Source organism: Hyla sarda, chromosome 1 (assembly GCF_029499605.1).
Source record: "Hyla sarda isolate aHylSar1 chromosome 1, aHylSar1.hap1, whole genome shotgun sequence".
Lineage (NCBI taxonomy): Eukaryota > Metazoa > Chordata > Amphibia > Anura > Hylidae > Hyla > Hyla sarda.
In genome coordinates, this window is record NC_079189.1 from 193232016 (window position 1) to 193251429 (window position 19414).

At 42.0% G+C, this 19414-nt stretch overlaps 1 protein-coding gene and 1 long non-coding RNA gene across 4 annotated transcripts in view; one reads left to right on the plus strand and one right to left on the minus strand.

Moving 5' to 3' along the window:
- LOC130362207 (uncharacterized) overlaps positions 1-8966 on the minus strand; it is a 47438-nt gene extending 38472 nt beyond the window's left edge. Inside the window, exons 1-2 of the long non-coding RNA XR_008891320.1 lie at positions 8828-8966; positions 6294-6411 (exon numbers count right to left, since the gene is read on the minus strand). This is a non-coding gene — a long non-coding RNA (uncharacterized LOC130362207). The remainder of the gene's footprint in view (positions 1-6293; positions 6412-8827) is intronic.
- A 398-nt stretch (positions 8967-9364) lies between these two features.
- Positions 9365-19414, plus strand: part of CENPE (centromere protein E) — a 112853-nt gene continuing 102803 nt past the window's right edge. The window contains exons 1-11 of one of the 3 annotated variants that reach the window (XM_056566319.1): positions 9365-9604; positions 14933-15018; positions 15947-16036; positions 16158-16276; positions 16447-16566; positions 17472-17553; positions 17829-17896; positions 17972-18046; positions 18291-18430; positions 18543-18672; positions 19147-19272. In XM_056566319.1, the coding sequence (XP_056422294.1) occupies positions 9549-9604; positions 14933-15018; positions 15947-16036; positions 16158-16276; positions 16447-16566; positions 17472-17553; positions 17829-17896; positions 17972-18046; positions 18291-18430; positions 18543-18672; positions 19147-19272 (1092 nt within the window). In that variant the 5' untranslated portion in view covers positions 9365-9548. The remainder of the gene's footprint in view (positions 9605-14932; positions 15019-15946; positions 16037-16157; positions 16277-16446; positions 16567-17471; positions 17554-17828; positions 17897-17971; positions 18047-18290; positions 18431-18542; positions 18673-19146; positions 19273-19414) is intronic. The other 2 variants (XM_056566311.1, XM_056566327.1) reach the window with 2 other exon arrangements.

Below are 19414 nucleotides of genomic sequence, written 5' to 3' on the forward strand. Positions count from 1 at the left end.
GGCCGGTACCGCCCTCGGCTAAAAGTCCAATCAACAAAAGAAGAAGGTCCGGCACGTTAGGTGGTGGATAAAATAAGCTTTCCTTAATTCACAAATCTTGACACGATTCACATACAGAAAAAGGTCTTTTATATAATATATATATATATATATATATATATATATATATGAGTAAATCACATGACTTTCCCCTCAGGAGACGGATGTCGAATTGTGCCCCTGAAATATTTGTATGTATATAGGAGAACCCTATCTGGCTCACTGTATGTGAGGGTAGGGTCACGCGTAATGGATCTTCCGTGCGCGCTCACAGTCTACTCACAGACATCGCGGTGGTGCGGATCCGTGTCATGTGACCCTACCCTGAGAGTATTGGTCTATGTATAGTGGTATATTTAGGAACCATATAGCAATATTATATGTGTCTGGCAAATATTACGTGTCTAGGGGGACATATGCCTTGTGCTACTGATCTTTTAATAAACTTGCAACACTCCTGGCATGCTGCATCTTGAATTACCTAAATGTGACTTGTTAGTTTTAGCTTTTTGGGCTCCACTTTTAATTTTGCCCAGGGTCACATTAAGTCTAAAACTGGCCCTGTCCACAATACATATTCCGATGGCCCCAGAGATAAGATGTCCAGTTGTGATAACAATCTCCACAATACATACAATGCAAAGAAAATACTGAAAAGTAAAGTATATAAATGGGATTTGCTAGAGTTTGTAACGGAAAGCATATTTTCTCCTCAGAGAGCTGTTAAGCCCCCAGCAGAGCTCTAGTCTGACAGCTCAGGCGGAAAAGTGTTCCACTGAAACTATATTATTTGCCTTCCAACTGTATAAAACGAGCAACAAAACTTTTCAAGCAGTGTATAACCTGCTGGTAAAAAAAAATGCTGTGTACAAACATCTACAGTCCAGACAACTATAAGACCCTTTAGTGCCTCCACTTCCATCGGTTCAGGATACTTTAACAGTTAGTGCTAGTCATTATGGCGCATTTACAGTTGGCAATATTTTTGAGTCAAGTAGTTGAGGTAACCTGCCTGGTAAGGTTAGGGCTACACTACAACATGGGTCACGCTACAAGCTAAGTATTTCTGTGATTTGTCTGCACCCTGCTGTCACACAGATCTGTTAGGGTTGCTTGAACCTTCTTCTGTCAAATTGATGAGATGGAAAATGTTATTTCAAAATTTGTGTGGAATCCAAATTTGAAATCCATGCAGATTTTGATGTGGATTTCAAATTGTATTTTGACAAAGATTTTTAAGCTCTGGTTGATTTTGGGGGAGAAACCATGTGGACACATGCAGAAAAGTGACATTTTTTCCACACTGAAAAATCTATGACACGGATTTACCATGCAGATTTTTTAGCACGGTGTGGAATTTCTCTTCTTATTTACATTAATGGGAGATTGTTTTAATGCAACATTGTGCTGAATGGGATGCAGAGATCTCGTGGATACTACATCTAAATCACTGTGAGTTGCGATTTAGTAGCAAAAAAAAAAAGCCAAATCACAAGAAGTTCAGGCCAAAATCACATGTGACTTACATTAAAGGGGTACTCCGGTTAAAAACTTTTCTTTTAAAAGAATGGTGCCAGAATCTTAAAAAGATTAGAAAATTACTTCTATTAACCCCTTAACGACAATGGACGTAAATGTACATCATGGTGACGTGGTATATAGCGCACCATGACGTACATTTACGCGCCGCCATGATTGCAAGCACCAGAGCGGTGCCGCGGGGAACCGATCATCCTCACCTGGCTCCGGCCATCTCCCGGAGTCTTCTGCTCTGGTCTGAGATCGAGCATAACAGAGCAGAAGATGACCGATAATACTGAGCAGTGCTATGTCCTATACATAGCACTGAACAGTATTAGCAATCAACTGATTGCAATGAATAGTCCCCTATGGGGACATAAAAAGTGTAAGAAAAAAAGTAAAAAAATGTAAAATAAAAAATTAGAAAAATCCCCTCCCCCAATAAAAAAGTAAAACGTCCGTTTTTCCCATTTTACCCCCCAAAAAGCGTAAAATAAATAATTAATACACATATTTGGTATTGCCGCGTGCGTAAAAGTCTGAACTATTAAAATATATTGTTAATTATGCCATACGGTGAACGGCGTAAACGTATAAAAAAAAATTTAAGTCCATAATTGCTGCTTTTTTGTCACATTTTATTCCAAAAACAATTAATAAAAAATTATAAAAAGTAAAACTAAGCAAAAGTGGTACTGATAAAATCTACCGATCGTGGCGCAAAAAATGAGCCCTCATATTGCCCCATATATGGAAAAATTAGAAAGTTATAGGTGGTCAAAATAGGGCAATTTCAAACATACAAATTTTGTTAAAATGGTTTGAGATTTTTTTTAAGCGGTACAATTATAGAAAAGCATATAATCGTGGGTATCATTTTAATTGTATTGACCCACAGATTAAAGAAAACATGTCATTTTTACCGGAAAGTGTACAGCGTGAAAACAAAACCTTCCAAAATGTGCTAAAATTGCGGTTTTCTTTAAAATGTTCCCACATAAATCATATTTGTTTGGTTGCGCCGTACATTTTATGGTAAAATAAGTGATGTAATTACAAAGTACAATTGGTGACGCAAAAAACAAGCCCTCATATGGGTCTGTGGATGGAAATATAAGAGAGTTATGATTTTTAGAAGGTTTAGAAGGCGAGGAGGAAAAAAATAAAATGCAAAAATAAAATTGGTCTGGTCCTTAAGGCCAAAATGGGTCTGGTCCTTAAGGGGTTTAAAAATCTTAATCCTTTTAGTACTTTTTAGCAGCTGTATACTACAGAGGAAATTCTTTGCTTTTTGAATTTCTTTTTTGGGTTGTCCACAGTGCTCTCTGCTGACACCTCTGTCCGTGTCAGGAATTGTCCAGAGCAGCATAGGTTTGCAATGGGGATTTTCTCCTGCTCTGAACAGTTCCTGATACGGGCACCAGGTGTCAGCAGAGAGCACTGAGGACAACGCAAAAAAGAAATTCAAAATATAAAAAATTTCCTCTGTAGCAAACAGCTGCTAAAAAGTACTGAAAGGATTAAGATTTTTTAATAGAAGTAATTTACAAATCTGTTTAACTTTCTGCCACCAGTTCCTTTAAAAAAAAAAGTTTTCCACCGAAGTACCCCTTTAACCTCTTAAGGACCCATGACGTACGCTCCCGATCTATAACGTCATAGCGGGTCGGACCCGTGGCTAATAGTGCGCAGCATTTAACACCTCCCCTATTAAAAGTTTGAATCACCCCCCTTTTCCCATAAAAAAAAAAAAAACTGTGTAAATAAAAATAAAAATAAACATATATGGTATCGCCGCGTGCGGAAATGTCCGAATTATAAAAATATAGTGTTAATTAAACTGCACAGTCAATGGCGTACGCGCAAAAAAAATCCAAAATAGTGCATTTTTGGTCACTTTTTATATCATGAAAAAATGAATAAAAGCGATCAATAAGTCCTATCAATGCAAAAATTGTGCAGCTAAAAACTTAGATCACGGCGCAAAAAATGAGCCCTCATTCCGCCCCATATGCGGAAAAATATAAAAGTTATAGGGGTCAGGAGATGACCATTTTAAACGTATTAATTTTCCTGCATGTAGTTATGATTTTTTCCAGAAGTACAACAAAATCAAACCTATATAAGTAAGGTATCATTTTAATCGTTTGGACCTACAGAATAAAGATTAGGTGTCATTTTTACCGAAAAATGTACTACGTAGAAACGGAAGCCCCCAAAAGTTACAAAACTGCATTTTTTTTTTCAATTTTGTCTCACAATTATTTTTTTTTCCGTTTTGCCGTAGATATTTGGGTAAAATTACTGACGTCATTACAAAGTAGAATTGGTGGCGCAAAAAATAAGTCATCATATGGATTTTAAGGTGCAAAATTGGAAGAGTTATGATTTTTTAAATGCAAAAACGGAAAAACCCCGGGTCCTTAAGGGGTTAAGGTCAATGCTAGTAAAGCTGTATGCAGCTTGAAACCAAAAATTCAAAAGGTTTACATTTTTTGCAACAGTTGTAGTTGTATCAGGCTGGAGATAACAATGCAATCACATCGACAACCATATCACCAATGCCATATCGCACTGCAACATTCTAATTTTCTTCTCATACCTGTCATGATCCCTATATGAAAACTGGACAGACCCATTATAGGGGTATGTTCACATGTCCACGGAAAATTTCCGTGCGGACATTCCACAGACAGCGGGGCGCCGGCTGAACATGTTGGCGCTAGGACCGCTCGGAATTGCTCCGTCTCATAGACGGCAATGCAGGTTCAATGTTTTTGCAGATGCCGGATTTTGCAGTTTTTGCAGATGCCGGTTTTCCACATTTCCACAGATGTTGCTGCTGCGGAAATTCTTCCGTGTTAACATAGCAGCAGAATCCCATTGAAATCAATGGGACTCTGCTGCTGTGGAATGTCTGTGGGGAATATTTATGCGGACTCCTGCCGTGTGAACATAACCTAAGAAGGATAACAGGCGAACACAGCCACAGATAGGCCCTTGGTTAGAATGATTCACATCAGTGTCACCCACACTACCAGCCTGTACCAACAGCATAGTGTGGGTGACACTGATAACAGACTCCTTTTAACCCAGTTTGTGGCATTTTTTCCTCCCAAAGTCCTCTATAGGTTGATAAAAACACATAGAAAAATAAAAAAAAATTCTTTCACATTCATTAATAAAAAATTCTTAAATCACATGATCAAAGAATCCCATGATTTGTAATTAAAAAAGCTACAAAAAAAAGGCAAAAAAAAAAAAAAAAACAAAGCAAAAACGCATGTACTATTTTTGAAAATAAAAACTCTATCATGGAGGACAAAAAAGTTTTTCTGCTCCCAAAAACCCATTTCATAATGTTCACTTGAATAGAATAACACTGCTATTCCTTGAAAATGTATGGCAGCTATGGACTACACCTGTAATTTGCCTGTTGTCTCATTACAGTCCTAACACAAGGCAGGTTTTACATGACACCTTTTTTCATCCGTATTACTGCCGCAAGTCCTAGCCTAACCAAACTGACAGTCCAGGCCATAAGATTTGAGGTCAGGCCAGGACTTGAGACTATAATGCAGACACAAAGATGAGGCCTCAGGCATGTACTGTACATACTGTGGATTTATGCTGGTAAACTTATGATCAAAACTTCTACATGAAATCTGCAGCACATATAGTAGATGAGAACATACTCTTGTGGTGTCCCGGTACCGCATCTTATACGGTACCTATGTATGTGTGGGTCCCCATAGCCAGAGTCCCTAGGATGTAGGGATCCCTGTTGTGTAGCCTACCCCTTGTCGCCTCTATTCCAACTAATAGCCTAGTAATTTATGTAAATATAGTAATATATATGTAGATAAATGGTTAATTACCGGTTCCATAGCGTTGCAGGACCTGCGTGTCACGTGACTAGGTAGACTCTATGGTATTTTGCTTAAGGACCTTTGGAGGCCCTGTGACGTATGCAATCCCATTACTCTGTGTAATGGTGAGTGCCAGATGTTCGGACCAATCGGATTCACCCCGCCCCCTGCCCATATAAGGGAGCGGCGGCCATCTTTTCTCTCTCTTGTTCCTGGGCTGTCAAACGAGAAGGATCTGCGCAGCAGCTATCGCAGTGAGTTAGGCCCGAGCCTTTTGGCAACGGCTGAGTAATTCGGAATATAGAGTGTATCAATTCCCAGACACTCTGCAGCATCACCGGACCTAATATAACCCCTAAATCCGGACGGATCTGCAAATATCTATGCTAAATTCAGAGACTTTCTAAATAGCTCAAGGTCCGCAACAACTGTCAGTCACTGAGCAATATAAGGACTGTTTGTACAAGACTGTTACTGTGGACCTTCTGGACCTTCAGTCATTTCATGCACCTATCGTTACTGGGAAGGGCGGCGATAGGCCGGAGCATTGCCTCAGCATACCAGCCCTCAGCCTGGTGTCACGAACTATAGGGTTAATATTAACCCCTCATATACCGATACCGTACCACCACTACCATACACCCCCCAAGGGCTACCACACTCTTATGATCAGTAAAAGGTGCAATGAAAGAAATGAGAATATGTATACATGTGGATATACAAGGGAACTTAATCTGTCCCAGGATCAGAAGAGAGGGGAAAAATGAAACCAAGATAGGGGCCCTTGTATTACCTTTGGCGAAAAAGGAAGCTCAGCTGTATGGGGGGGGGGGAGACTCATGTCTCTAATAGGTGGCCACTCACCTCAATATAGTAGAAAAATCACCCTAATAAAGGGGTACCAGATGGTGTCCAAGTCGCTGGTCAGCCGGTAGGTCCCAGGAACAAGGGCCACTTGTCCTGCTTGCAATAAGATGCTGATCTGAGGAAGAGGGTGATACCCTTGAACATGTCATCTTGTTTATTTTATTGTTTTATTAATAAACATCTTTTCTAAGGATATCTTAAGGGTCCCTTTTGCTTATTTCTGTTTAACTGTGAACAAGTCAGCAGTGCCTGGAGCATAAAAGGTCTTACTTCTCCCACTACTACAATCCTGAGGATTAGAAGCATACAGCGGGATGTCCAGATGTAAGGATTTTATACCTGGGCCCTCAGCTGTGTGTGTCACCCCTGAGGGTATTTCCCCCTATTTCCCCAGCTCACCAGAGAATTATGAGAAATAAAATACCCAGCGCCCATGATAATTTAATAATCTCCACTGGGTTAATAACCTAGTATGGCAGTCTATGCTTAAGTATGCCTTCAGTTGTTACAAAACTACAACTCCCATCCAAAGGCTGCTGGGAGTTGTAGTTTTGCAACAGCTAAAGACACACTGTTTGGAAAACCTTGTAGAATGGTACACAGGGTACATCAAGTACCGCAATGGTTGGCGCTAACATAAGGCCATTCAAGCAGCTGCCTTATGGCACAAAAAAACGAATTCCCAGCATCTGGATTCCGATTTTAAAAATACAAAAAAAACAACTGTGGGCTGAAAACTTTGTGTTTTGGTGATTATGGGGTATATCCTTGGCCAGTGATGTAAGAATTGGGGATTTGCACGATTTAGACGTTTCAGAGAAAGACTGTGACAAAGGAGAAGATACAAGAAGGGGCAAAGCAGGGGAGATTGGGACATTGGGAAGAGGGTTGTGGTGAAAGAACAGCGGACACAGCGAAAGAAGAACAGAGCAATGGGGATGTTACAGAAAGAGCAGGAGAGGTGGGGACAGAGCAAGGGACATGGGCAGATGGGCACAGAGCTGGGTAGATGGGGACAAAATAGAGGACATGGCCAGACTGAGGGTACATTCACACCACGTTTTTGCAATACAGTTCCCGTATACATTTTCTATGTGAAAACCGTATGGAACCGTATTGAAAACCATATGCATTGACTCTCCATTGAAAACCGTATGCCAAAAGATGCATCAGGTTGTGTCTGTTTTGCATCCTGTACGGTTTTGTCAGGTTTTTTCCCGTACCCAAAATCGTAGCCTACCACGGTTTTTGGTCCGAGTGAAAAACAGTATTAAACCGTATCCTTTTTTTTAACATGGGATTCAATAGGAACTGTAAAGAACTGTATGTGCGTACGGTTCCATCCGGTTTGCACCATCCGGTTTTTGACTTTGCACAGTTTCTTGGAATTTCAAACAAGTGAAACTTTATTCAAAATGGAGTGAAAAGTTAAAAACTTATACGTTTTTTTCTTAAAAAAACGGATGCAACAGGACATCCATTTTCAAACTGTATACGGTTTTTAACTGTATACGGGTTGAAATTTGTACACACGTTTTGATACAGTTTAGGCTGGGTTCACACTATGTTTTGTACTTACGGAGTATTTAATGCATGTCTATGAGCCGACCGGAGTGAACCGCAGCCTCCGGTCGGCTGCGTTTTCGGCCGAATGCGGTTTCCCAACCGTAGGCAAAAACGCGGTTGACGTTTTTGCCTGCGGTCGGGAAACCGCATACGGCCGAAAACGCAGCCGACCGGAGGCTGCGGTTCACTCCGGTCGGCTCATAGACATGCATTAAATACGGTTCCCGAATACGGCTGAGTGCGGGCGCCGCGATTAAGCCCCGCCCCCTCCTCCCAGCCGTATACGGGAACCGTAAGTACAAAACATAGTGTGAACCCAGCCTAAGTCAGGTTTTGGGGAATCCGTTTTTCATCAAAAACCTGATACGGGAGCTGTATTGCAAAAACATGGTGTAAATGCACCCTGAGACAGGGCAGGAGACATAGGGATGGCAGTTGGCACCAAAATGAATCTGTAGAAAAAAAAATCCTTGCACAGGGCCGGAGTACAGCACCCTCTGGACTGGTATACAGCTTACTGACATGGCAGTATTTACAGATTCCTAAATACAGGTGGCTCTGTGGTTATCAGTTTCCTTGGTTAAAATCCCACCAAAGACATTGGCCCTCATTTACTATTCTAAACCCGACCTCTTTTGTCAGGTTTTTTTGTCGCATCTTTGTCTGCGCCATGTCGCAGACATCGTGCGCCAGTCTGCGACACGATGCGACATTTTTTCCCGACGGACCCGATGTGGATTCTCCCAAACCCGAAAAAGGGGCGTTACCCGACATTTCTGAGCTTTCCCACGTATTTATTAAGGTTTCCAACCCGAATTTGTTGTATTGTTGTGGATTTTTTCCCGAGAGCTCAGAGGAGTTGGAAACCAAAACCAACAAAACCCACGTGCGACAAACAGGATGCGACATAATAATAAATGCCAGGGGGAAAAAAGCAGTCGGGTAAGAAAGCAAGATAGACTTACAACCCGATTTTCTTAGTAAATGAGGGCCATTCTCTGCAATGAGTTGTTTAGGTTCTCCCGGTGTTTGTATGGGTGTACCCTGGTTTCCTGCAACAAAACAAGAAATTAATTTGGAATTCCATCCTAATGGGGGTTGTAGTGATGATAAAAACTGTGGAATATGTTGGCGCTATATAAAACATTTCAGTGCTGCACTGCCCCCTGCAGGTACAAATAAGGTAAGACAACTGACAACTATAAAGCGATTTTTAAATAAATAGTCTACGATCACACCACAGATAACGGGTGGGTTGTAATGCAATGTGACAAAGGTAGAATCTACCATTTATATAAATAGAACAGGGGACACCCTTGTTTACATTTCAGTAAACAATTCGCGGTGGGAACTTTGTCCCCTGCAGCATTCCGTAGAGAGCGATATTGGAATGTACCATTTTTTTTTTTTTTTAAACGAGAGAAAAGCAATTAGGAATGTATTACAGCACCCCTTTCCTTTCGCCGTTACATATTTAAAGGTGTGGGTCTTGTTTTCCAGTTTCTTTACAACCATACAGCTGTTCAATAATAAAAGCTCGGAATGGTACAGTCCAACTAGGCGGGTGCTTCACCGTGACGTCACCGGGTTTAACCAATCAGCGTTTGGAGCGAGGGAAATTCGAATTCGTAGTTGAAGCAGTCGCTGGGACAGGGAAGGGAGGAAGATACCGCACCCGGCCGCAACATGTCGGAGGGGGATGCCGTCAAAGTGTGCCTGAGGGTCAGGCCGCTCATTTGCAGGTAACGGCGGCTACATGAATGCTTTACAAATACCGCACGGTTACCGCGGTCAGTGTATTGTGTTGTATCCAGTGGCTGCTGCTGGGCCTGGGCTGATAACTGACACTACTGAAGTGTTTCCCAACCTGGGTGCTTCCAGCTGTGGCAAAACTACAACTCCCATCATGCCTGTATAGCCTTTGGCTGTCCGGGCATGCTGGGAGTTGTAGTTTTGCAACAGCTGATAGCACCCTGGTTGGGAAACACTTAAGCTTAGGATGTGTACATATATGGCCTTTCTCTGTATAACACACGTCTGTCTGGTTATCCTGCAGTATTAGAAGTGTCATGATCTTTACTCCTACACTGCCCCCTTTAGGGACAGGTTACACCTGACAGATCTGTTGCCTATGATGTCCTTTTTAGGACATCTGCAGTCATCAGCCATAACTCCGTCCTCCGTCAGGTGAAACGGCGTCCCGCCTCATCCCTTGGACCAATCGCCATCAGTTGTCAGCCGCAACTCTGTCCCACGTCAGGTGAAACGGCGTCCTGCCTCCTCCCTTGGACCAATCTCAGTCAGTCGCTCCTCTGTCAGGTGAAACGGCGTCCCGCCTCCTCCCTTGGACCAATAGTCATCAGCCACAACTCCGTCCCACGTCAGGTGAAATGGCGTCCCGTCTCGGACCAATCGATGTCAGCCGCAACTCCCTCATCTGAAACTCACTCGTCCAAAACGCCGTCATGCCTCAGACGGTTCTCCCTCAGATGCAACTTCATGCTGCATAGCAGAGCCGACGCTGCACAGCATGTATAGCAGAGTTGAAACTGGGAAACTTGCACGTGTTTACTACAGACACTACATGTGCTACAGAGTCTGTATAGCAGAGCCGACATTGAATAGCGGGTACAGCAGAACCTGTATTGCAGAGAGCCAACACTGACCCGGCTCTGCTACACAGCAGGAACGTTTTTTGTCTGAGGGATGACGGAGTTTCGGATAAGAGACTTTAGGATGACAAAGGAGGGAGTTGCGGCTGGCGCCTGATGGAGATTGGCCCGAGGGAGAAGGCGGGATGCCGTTTCACCTGGCGGAGGACTGAAATACGGCTGACAACTGACGATGTCCTAAATGGACACTGTAGTTGCGGAAACTTCTACCCATGCAACCAATGTTGTGGCCAAAAATTAAAGCATCGTAGGTTGTGACTAGAGATGAGCGAACTTACAGTAAATTTGATTCGTCACGAACTTCTCGGCTCGGCAGTTGATGACTTTTCCTGCGTAAATGAGTTCAGCCTTCAGGTGCTCCGGTGGGCTGGAAAAGGTGGATACAGTCCTAGGAGACTCTTTCCTAGGACTGTATCCACCTTTTCCAGCCCACCGGAGCACCTGAAGGCTGAACTAATTTACGCAGGATAAGTCCTCAACTGCCGAGCCGAGAAGTTCGTGACGAATCAAATTTACTGTAAGTTCGCTCATCTCTAGTTGTGACGTGTCAGTTGACGCAATGGAGGTGTGAAAGCCACCGTAAAAATCCAGCAGGTTTGGATTTCTGTTGACTATTGGGTCACAGCAACTTGTACGATGCATGGCAACCATGTTCCTTAGCTGCGATCCATACAGCGCTGTGAGATGCTGCACAGTCAAGTCACTGTAGCCCTGGTATGTTCACACATCAGATTGTAAATACAATGGGCGAGGTTCGTCAAAGCTTGTGGAGAGAAAAGTTGACCAGTTGCCCATAGCAACCAAATTGCTGCTTTCACTTTTTTTAGTCTCCCTAAAAATGAAACAATCTGGTTGCTATGGGCAACTGCACCACTCTTCTTCTACACAGGTTTTGATAAATCTCCCCCAATGTGTATGTACGCCAGGAGATCAGAGTGATTCTGTTATTTATTAGGACTAAGGTCCTATCACAAGAGCTGATGTGCTGTGTAATCTGATTGCGTAGATGAGCATATTACGAGGCTTGATCACTGTGGCGAAGACCACGCGAATAATCGCTGGATCTTTCGTGCGACCCTGTGCTTCCATCATTTGTCAGCCGCACGGTCAATTTTACACAGGCCGCTCCGTGTGAACAAGTGCTGCTCTTGTAGATCGGTGCCTGTTTAAAGGTGGAGAGGGCTCTGTGAACGATTTCTGGATATGCTTGTGCGGCTGTCTCTTTCCATTATTCCTAAGCCACACATGCCTTATTACAATTGGGCTGACAAACAATGGTTTTTAGGCTATTAGATATTATTGCTGGCCCTATTACATGCGGTGATATTGGCTATGTAATAGGGCCTTGATCCTTAGAAAGTGTTGCTTGCCACTTATTGCTCCCGTCTATTCACTCCAGAAAGTTTACATTGCCTCTGCACCGAGATGCCAAAACTCTATGGGGGAGATTTATCAAAACCTGTCCAGAGGAAAATTTACCCAGTTGCCCATAGCAACCAATCAGATTGCTTCTTTCATTTTGCAGAGGCCTTGTTAGAAATGAAAAAAGCGCACTGGTTGCTATTGGCAACTGGGCAAATGTTCCTTTGAACAGGTTTTGATCTCCCCTTATTTCTGTATCGGCTCCATTGGGGGACACAGACCATGGGTGTATGCTGCTGTCTCTAGGAGGTATGACACTATGGCAACAAAAAAGTCTACTCCTCCCAGCAGGATATACCCGCCTCCAGGCCCTGAGCTAATCAGTTTTAGCTTAGTGTCTGATGGAGGTCGACATCTGTACTGAAATCTGCATCACATTCAACCCATGTGAACAGGGCCTAATTCCTGTGTCAGTCCACAAAATAAATTGTTCTGAGCACATGTTACCTATTTCTATGACTTTGACATATAAAACAATATTTTCTGGGGCTCTATGAATGGCCCTGCCAACTCCCAGCACCCACACAAGCCAACTGGTTGAAGTGGCTGTGCCTAATACTGCTACTTACCACAGTTCAACTCTAAGGGGAGAAACCTGGGCTGCTGTATGTTTAAAGGAATACAGTCAGCTTGTTCACCCACACTAAACCCAATACACTGGGTTTTAGTGTGAGTGAACAGGATTCAAACGAGGAGTCACTTTCTTATTTTTCACGTAGAAGAAAAAGACAGTAGCCAGCACTCACCATCCAGGGGTCTCTTTATTGCAGGATACGATGCACAGCGGCAACCAGGGGATGTGCGTAAAGTTAAGCAATCAATTCGAGGGTAAAGTGTGATTACTAGTAGTGGAGGTGTCAGTGTTTATAAATCTCACCAAACTTATTACTTTATTATTTTTGTCAACTAGCTGCCGAGATATATGCTTCTAATGTTCCGGGATTTCCAATATGAATAAGCGCACTGAAGGCATCTTGCCCGCCCGCTGGCCGCCTCTCTCTCCTCGAGTAAAGCTCCTAAGCCCGCCCCTCCACTTTGCATATTAATTAGCTATAACTCCACGTCCTAGTGACGTGGAGTCAAAGCTCACATGATCGCAGCGCACTTCGCCGGTCCCTCGCTACACCGCCCCGAATGCTTTGCGGAATTACATCACACCTAAGCCCGCAGTCCCCCTCCAATCACCCTCCTCCCAACGCTCGATGATTGTTTGCGCTCTGTGAGGGAACCAATTGCCGCGCTCCCCTTCTTCCTCCCTTGCGCCGGTCGTCTCTGGAAATGCCAGAAGATTGCGTCACCTTCGGGCCTTCGCCTCGAAGCAGAGCGCTCCCCTTACACGGTCCCGATGACATGAGAGCTGGGGAGAATATAGCGGCACATGCGCTCTTTAGACAGAGCACTGCGATCATGTGAGCTGTGACTCCACGTCACTAGGACGTGGAGTTGAAGCTAATAAATAAGCAAAGCGGAGGGGCGGCCTTAGGAGCTTTACTCCGGGAGAGAGAGGCGGCCAGCGGGTGGGCAAAACGCCTTCAATGCTCTTATTCATTATAGAAATCCCAGAACTATAGAAGCATATATCTCGGCAGCCAGTTGACTCGTTTGAATCCTGTTCACCCACACTATAACCCAGTATATTGGGCTTAGTGTGGGTGAACAAGCTGACAGTTTTCCTTTAAAAATAGACATGGCCATTACAAAATTTACAAACCTGTGTCTGGAAAACAGATAAGGCTTGAGTACTATGCCTACTTACTTGGATGATCTGCCCTAAATGGCGGCCCCAACTGGGCAGCAGTCCATGTGCTAAGCTAAGTACAGGGGCGTCAGACAACATCACAGTCCAGATCAGTAACTGCGGGGTCCAGTCGCTGAGATCTCCAGGCCGGCCCCCAGGTTCTGCAAATCTTATTGTAGATTTGCTCAACTCCAGAACAGAGCAGGAAGTCTCAGCTTAATTTTAGTCCTAGTGGTCAGAATGGAAACTGCAAGGTTTCAGGATTATTATAGAAATAAAGATAGTAAAAGGGAAAATTTAGAAAACAGATCTCTAAAAAATCTTTTTAAAAAATTATTAACTTAAACTAATTTTGAACAATGTAATTTTCTGAAGTATGAAATTGTATTCACAGAATAGGAGGTAGCTGATCGTGGGGGGGGTTATGGAGTGGATCCGACCGCTGGTGAGGAGCGTGTGTTTCAGCTGGCACGCGCTCCATTCGTTTCTATGGGAGCGCCAAAAAGACCCAATTACAGCTCTTGGGCATCATCAGCGCAGCCATAGAAATGAATGAAGCGTGTATCATCTACCGGTAGACGATATGCGCTCCTTACTGAGAACCTCAGCCGTTGGACCCCCTGTGATCAGCTACTTATCCGCTATCCTGTGGATAGGGGTTAAGTAAGTTTTTGCAGGAGCACTCCTTTAAAGGGAAAAAGCCTGCGGAAGGGAAAAGTGTCACATACATATCATGTAATGGGCAATTATAGTGCTGCTACTCATGCGCGCACACACACAACAGTTTATCCTGGAAAGTATGTGGGAAGATCAGTGACCGTTTAAATGTATTGTGATCTATTAGATCCCTAGAAAGAAGATATCCATTTACTAGCTTCATAAACAGACATTAAAATGTGCCTTTTCTAGCAAATTCAAACATACAGCAAGGTTTCCTCCTACTAAATATATTTGAGTGTGTTTTAAAGCTCAAAAGCTTTTATTTTCTAGAACTTGTTTATTTTTTCAAGCATTTTCTGGTGTATTGGCATTTTGGGCAAATGGTATTTTTCCTGCTATTTTGAACTCTTTCTCTAATCAGACTTGATGTGAGGGCCATATCATCACATCCAGGACTCATTGATTTTCTTTATGCTAGAGGTAGTTCATAACGACGTTGGCTGTATGCTTGGGGGTCACTGCCAGGAGAATAAAAAAAAAAAGTCTTTGCTAAAGCCCAATCTTCTGTAATTTTGCAGAGAACAAGGAGAACAAGTGAACCTATTATGGAAAGCTGAAAACAACACCTTATCTCAAGTTGATGGAACAAGGTCTTTTAATTTTGGTAAGAATTTATAATTCTTTTACTTCGGACTACTGAACGTGAACAAATGTATCATAGTTGGTGAAACTGTAATGCTATTATTGGAACACAGTGTGTTCAGTCTTTTGTTTTAATGGAGAGTTAAATGATCACTGTTTTAGACAAATTCCCTCCAGGTAATTCCTTACATATTTGTCAATTGCTTCATTAACCAAAAAATGACTCCTTTAAAGAAAAACAAGGTCTTGGCCACTAAGTGTCTCACTTGTCAGCAATCTGCTGTCCTTTGCCTGTTGTCAATAGAAATCTGTCTCTAGTAACAGCTATCTGAGACAGTCTGCCTGTTGAAAATAATCCACGCTGTTCCTCAATGGTCCCTCAAGGCTTCATTCTCATGTCTGGGCAGCGGTCCCTTGTTTAAATAGCAGTGTACCTACTGCTGTATGTCTACAGTATTGGAGTGTAATCTTCCTCTCACATTAGCTTGTCAGAAGCAACAGTAGCAGCTCAATGCTTATTGTACCCCTTTGCTAGTTGTAATACTCCCACTACTGCTGTTTCTTACACTTCTGCTCACATAACAGGATTAGAGATGAGCGAACTTACAGTAAATTTGATTCATCACAAACTTCTCGGCTCGGCAGTTGATGACTTATCCTGCGTAAATTAGTTCAGCCTTCAGGTGCTCCGGTGGGCTCGAAAAGGTGGATACAGTCCTAGGAAAGAGTCTCCTAGGAATGTATCCACCTTTTCCAGCCCACAGGAGGACCTGAAAGCTGAACTAATTTATGCAGGAAAAGTCATCAACTGCCGAGCCAAGAAGTTCGTGACGAATCCAATTTACTGTAAGTTCACTCATCTCTAAACAGGATTCAAAAACATGATGTGAACAGGCCCTAAGATGAACATGGTACCACTTTTTCTAATGTCCTTTACCTGTGTTTCATAGATCGTGTCTTTCATTCACATGAAACAACATCTCAAGTTTACCAGGAAGTAGCAGTTCCTATTATCTGTTCTGCTTTACAGGGTTACAATGGTAAGTAATGCATTAGCTTTTATACTTTGTTTCACTATTGCTGCATGAATAAGTTACACTTTAGTATGTTGAAACGCTGAAACATTGCTTTTTTTTTTTTTTTTTTTTTTTTCATGGTTAGGCACAATTTTTGCCTATGGACAGACATCATCTGGAAAAACATACACAATGATGGGTTCACCGGATAATCTGGGAATAATCCCTCAAGCCGTTCAAGAGGTTTTCAGAATCATTCAGGAGGTAAATTTACTCGCCTAACACCTTGACTCGCCTGTGGCGAATAATAAAGGTGGCACCTAAGCAGCGGGCATGCCTGGTCCTCAAGTCTGTCTTGTATCTTTACATAAGGCAGAGATTTGAAATTAACCCTCTAACAATGGCAATTATCAATTTGTTGCTCTTTCTTTTAGATACCAAGCAGAGAGTTCTTGTTACGTGTTTCCTATATGGAAATTTACAATGAAACCGTCACAGATCTCCTTTGTGATGACAGAAAAAAGAAGCCTTTGGAAATACGCGAAGATATCAATGTAATTGGAAACTAGACTCTATTTGTCACATCTTGTAGAAGCTAAAAATGTTATATTTACTTTCTTTTACCCTTTAAGGACATGCAACAAATGTACAGTAGTACTGATTAGTGCAAAGTTATTACACATTGAACAGTACATTGCTATCTAATGATTGCAATTCATAGTCCCCTATGGGGACCTAAAGGGGTTATGTGCCCTCATTAATAATAATAAAATATAAAAAAAAAGACTCATGCTGCTCCTCTGGTGCGATCCTCTTTCTTGTTGCTGGGGGTTAACACATCAGACTGCTACTCAGCTAAACGCTGGTTGCATTGTGACATATTGGGCTTGGGCAGGAAGATCTGGGCTCAATACGTCACACCGCTGCCAAGGCAGGAAATTGCTGTGGCCAGTGATTAGCAGTCTCATGTGTCGACCCCCACCAACAAGGAAGAGGATCACACTGAAGGATGGAGCAGGATACTACAGAGAGCAGCTGGAGGGAATATCAAATGCCAGAATTGTTTATTTTTGGTCACATCATATGTCAGAGGAAATAAATAAGTAGAGATCAAAGTCCCATAAAAGCAAGAATGGTACTTATTGATCACAGTCAAAAATTTTAGCTCCCCGTATATGGGAAAAATAATAAAATTATAGGGGTCAGAATAGGGCAATTTTGAGCATCGTATTGACCCACAGCATAAGGATAACTTGTCAGTTTTACAGTAAAATGCACTACGTAAAAACGACCCCTGAACCAATAGCCACAAAAAGTATTGTTATTGCTACGCCGTACATTTTATGGTAAAATGAAGTGTCATGGTTCTTAAAAAGCAAGAAGGAAATATGAAAACGTAAAAATTAAAAGCCCCACTCTAGCCACTTTTTTTTCTCATGTATTTTTTTTTCTTTTGCAGCGTAATGTATATGTTGCTGACTTGACTGAAGAGCTTGTAATGGTCCCTGAGCATGTTTTGCAATGGATCAAAAAGGGGGAAAGTAAGAAACTTTACTTTACTATATTTCCTGGTCATATAGGTATATAGACCATATTGCAAATTGCCTGACTTGGTAGAAAAGTGTAAATGCACAGGTTTGTCATTGCCTGGCACAGCCACTGAATACCTATGTAGGTGGGCTATGTGGGCAGCATAACATTGTGTACCCTGGGTTTCCGTTTACTATGAAAAGCAATAAATATTTTTGTGTCTGCCATCTATCCTACACCAAGCCACTCTGTTTTGTAGTGTTCATTGCTGCATTCTGTATTGCAGAAAACAGGCACTATGGCGAGACAAAAATGAATGACCACAGCAGCCGCTCTCATACCATATTTAGAATGGTAAGCCTTTTATTTTCTTTAAGGAAAAAGAAAATGGCACTTAAAAAGAATTAACAAAGGAGAATTATTTTATAGATTGTTGAAAGCCGTGAGAGAAATGATCCAGCAAATTCAGAAAACTGTGATGGAGCGGTTATGGTGTCTCATCTGGTAAGTAATGTTTTCTCTATCGGCTCCATTGGGGGACACAGACCGTGGGGTGTATGCTGCTGTCTCTACACACACCTCCTAGAGACAGCAGCATACACCACGGTCTGTGTCCCCCAATGGATCCTTCGAGAAAGATTTTACGGCAAGTGTTAAAAAAATCTCCTTTTTGACATAAGGTTTTGCTAAAACCATTTTTGGAATAATTTTAAGAAAGTCTAAGCTAATTTTTTTCTGTCCTCTTAAGAATCTTGTTGACTTGGCTGGAAGTGAAAGAGCAAGTCAGACTGGTGCAGAAGGTGTGAGATTTAAAGAAGGATGTAATATTAACCGAAGTTTGTTTATCCTCGGGCAAGTTATTAAAAAGCTGAGTGATGGGCAAGCTGGGTAAGTTTGTATTGGCGTTTTTCTCTGCTTTTCATTAGTAGGTCCAGTGTTATCACTAGTCTTGTTGTTTTTTCAGCGGTTCACTTTATTTTATTTTCCTTTCTCTAAACAGCGGTTTTATAAATTACCGAGACAGCAAACTCACACGTATTCTTCAGAACTCATTGGGAGGAAATACAAAGACTGTGATCATTTGTACCATTACACCAGTTTCATTTGATGAGACCCTAAGCACTCTGCAGGTAACTAGGAGTCTCTCTATCCTTTTTATTTATTTTAATTGTATAATAATACGGCATGCTAAAAACCTTTATCGTTAGCACTCAAAATTTGAACTTCTAACCCTTGGGGAATAGAGATCATACCAAACAAAATAATCTGTGGCTTCTATATGAATTTATAAAAAGTTATTCTTTTGCTTTCTACTAATGGAATAAGTTTTATATATTCATAGGACTCCCTTTTTAAGGTCTTTGGTGATCTTAGTGGTTGTATCATGAAGACTGACCCTGTCCATTTGCCCTGTTAGAGCATATAGACATCCCTCTTCTTGGCCCAACTAGAATAGAGAACCATTCTCTAAAAAATGGCTAGCACTCTGGACTTGCACCATTCATATTTTACACGAATAGTCACTCTAAAGCTAAATATATTGCCACTCTAAACCAGTTTAGTGCTCGCATACATTAACTATTTTTGCCTTTTCCCTTATGCAGTTTGCAAGCACAGCCAAACATGTAAGAAATACTCCACATGTTAATGAGGTGTTGGATGACCAAGCTTTGCTTAAAAGATACAGAAAGGAAATTATGGATTTGAAGAAACAGCTTGAAGAATTGGAGGTAGGAAGAATGGTTCACTGAGCTAGTTTCTCAATAAGTGTGTGTGCATATACTCTTATTTAAAACTTTAAAATAATGTTAATTTTACTTCTCATATTTTACCATTCCTCTTTATTTTTATTTTTTTCTCCTTGTGCTTTTA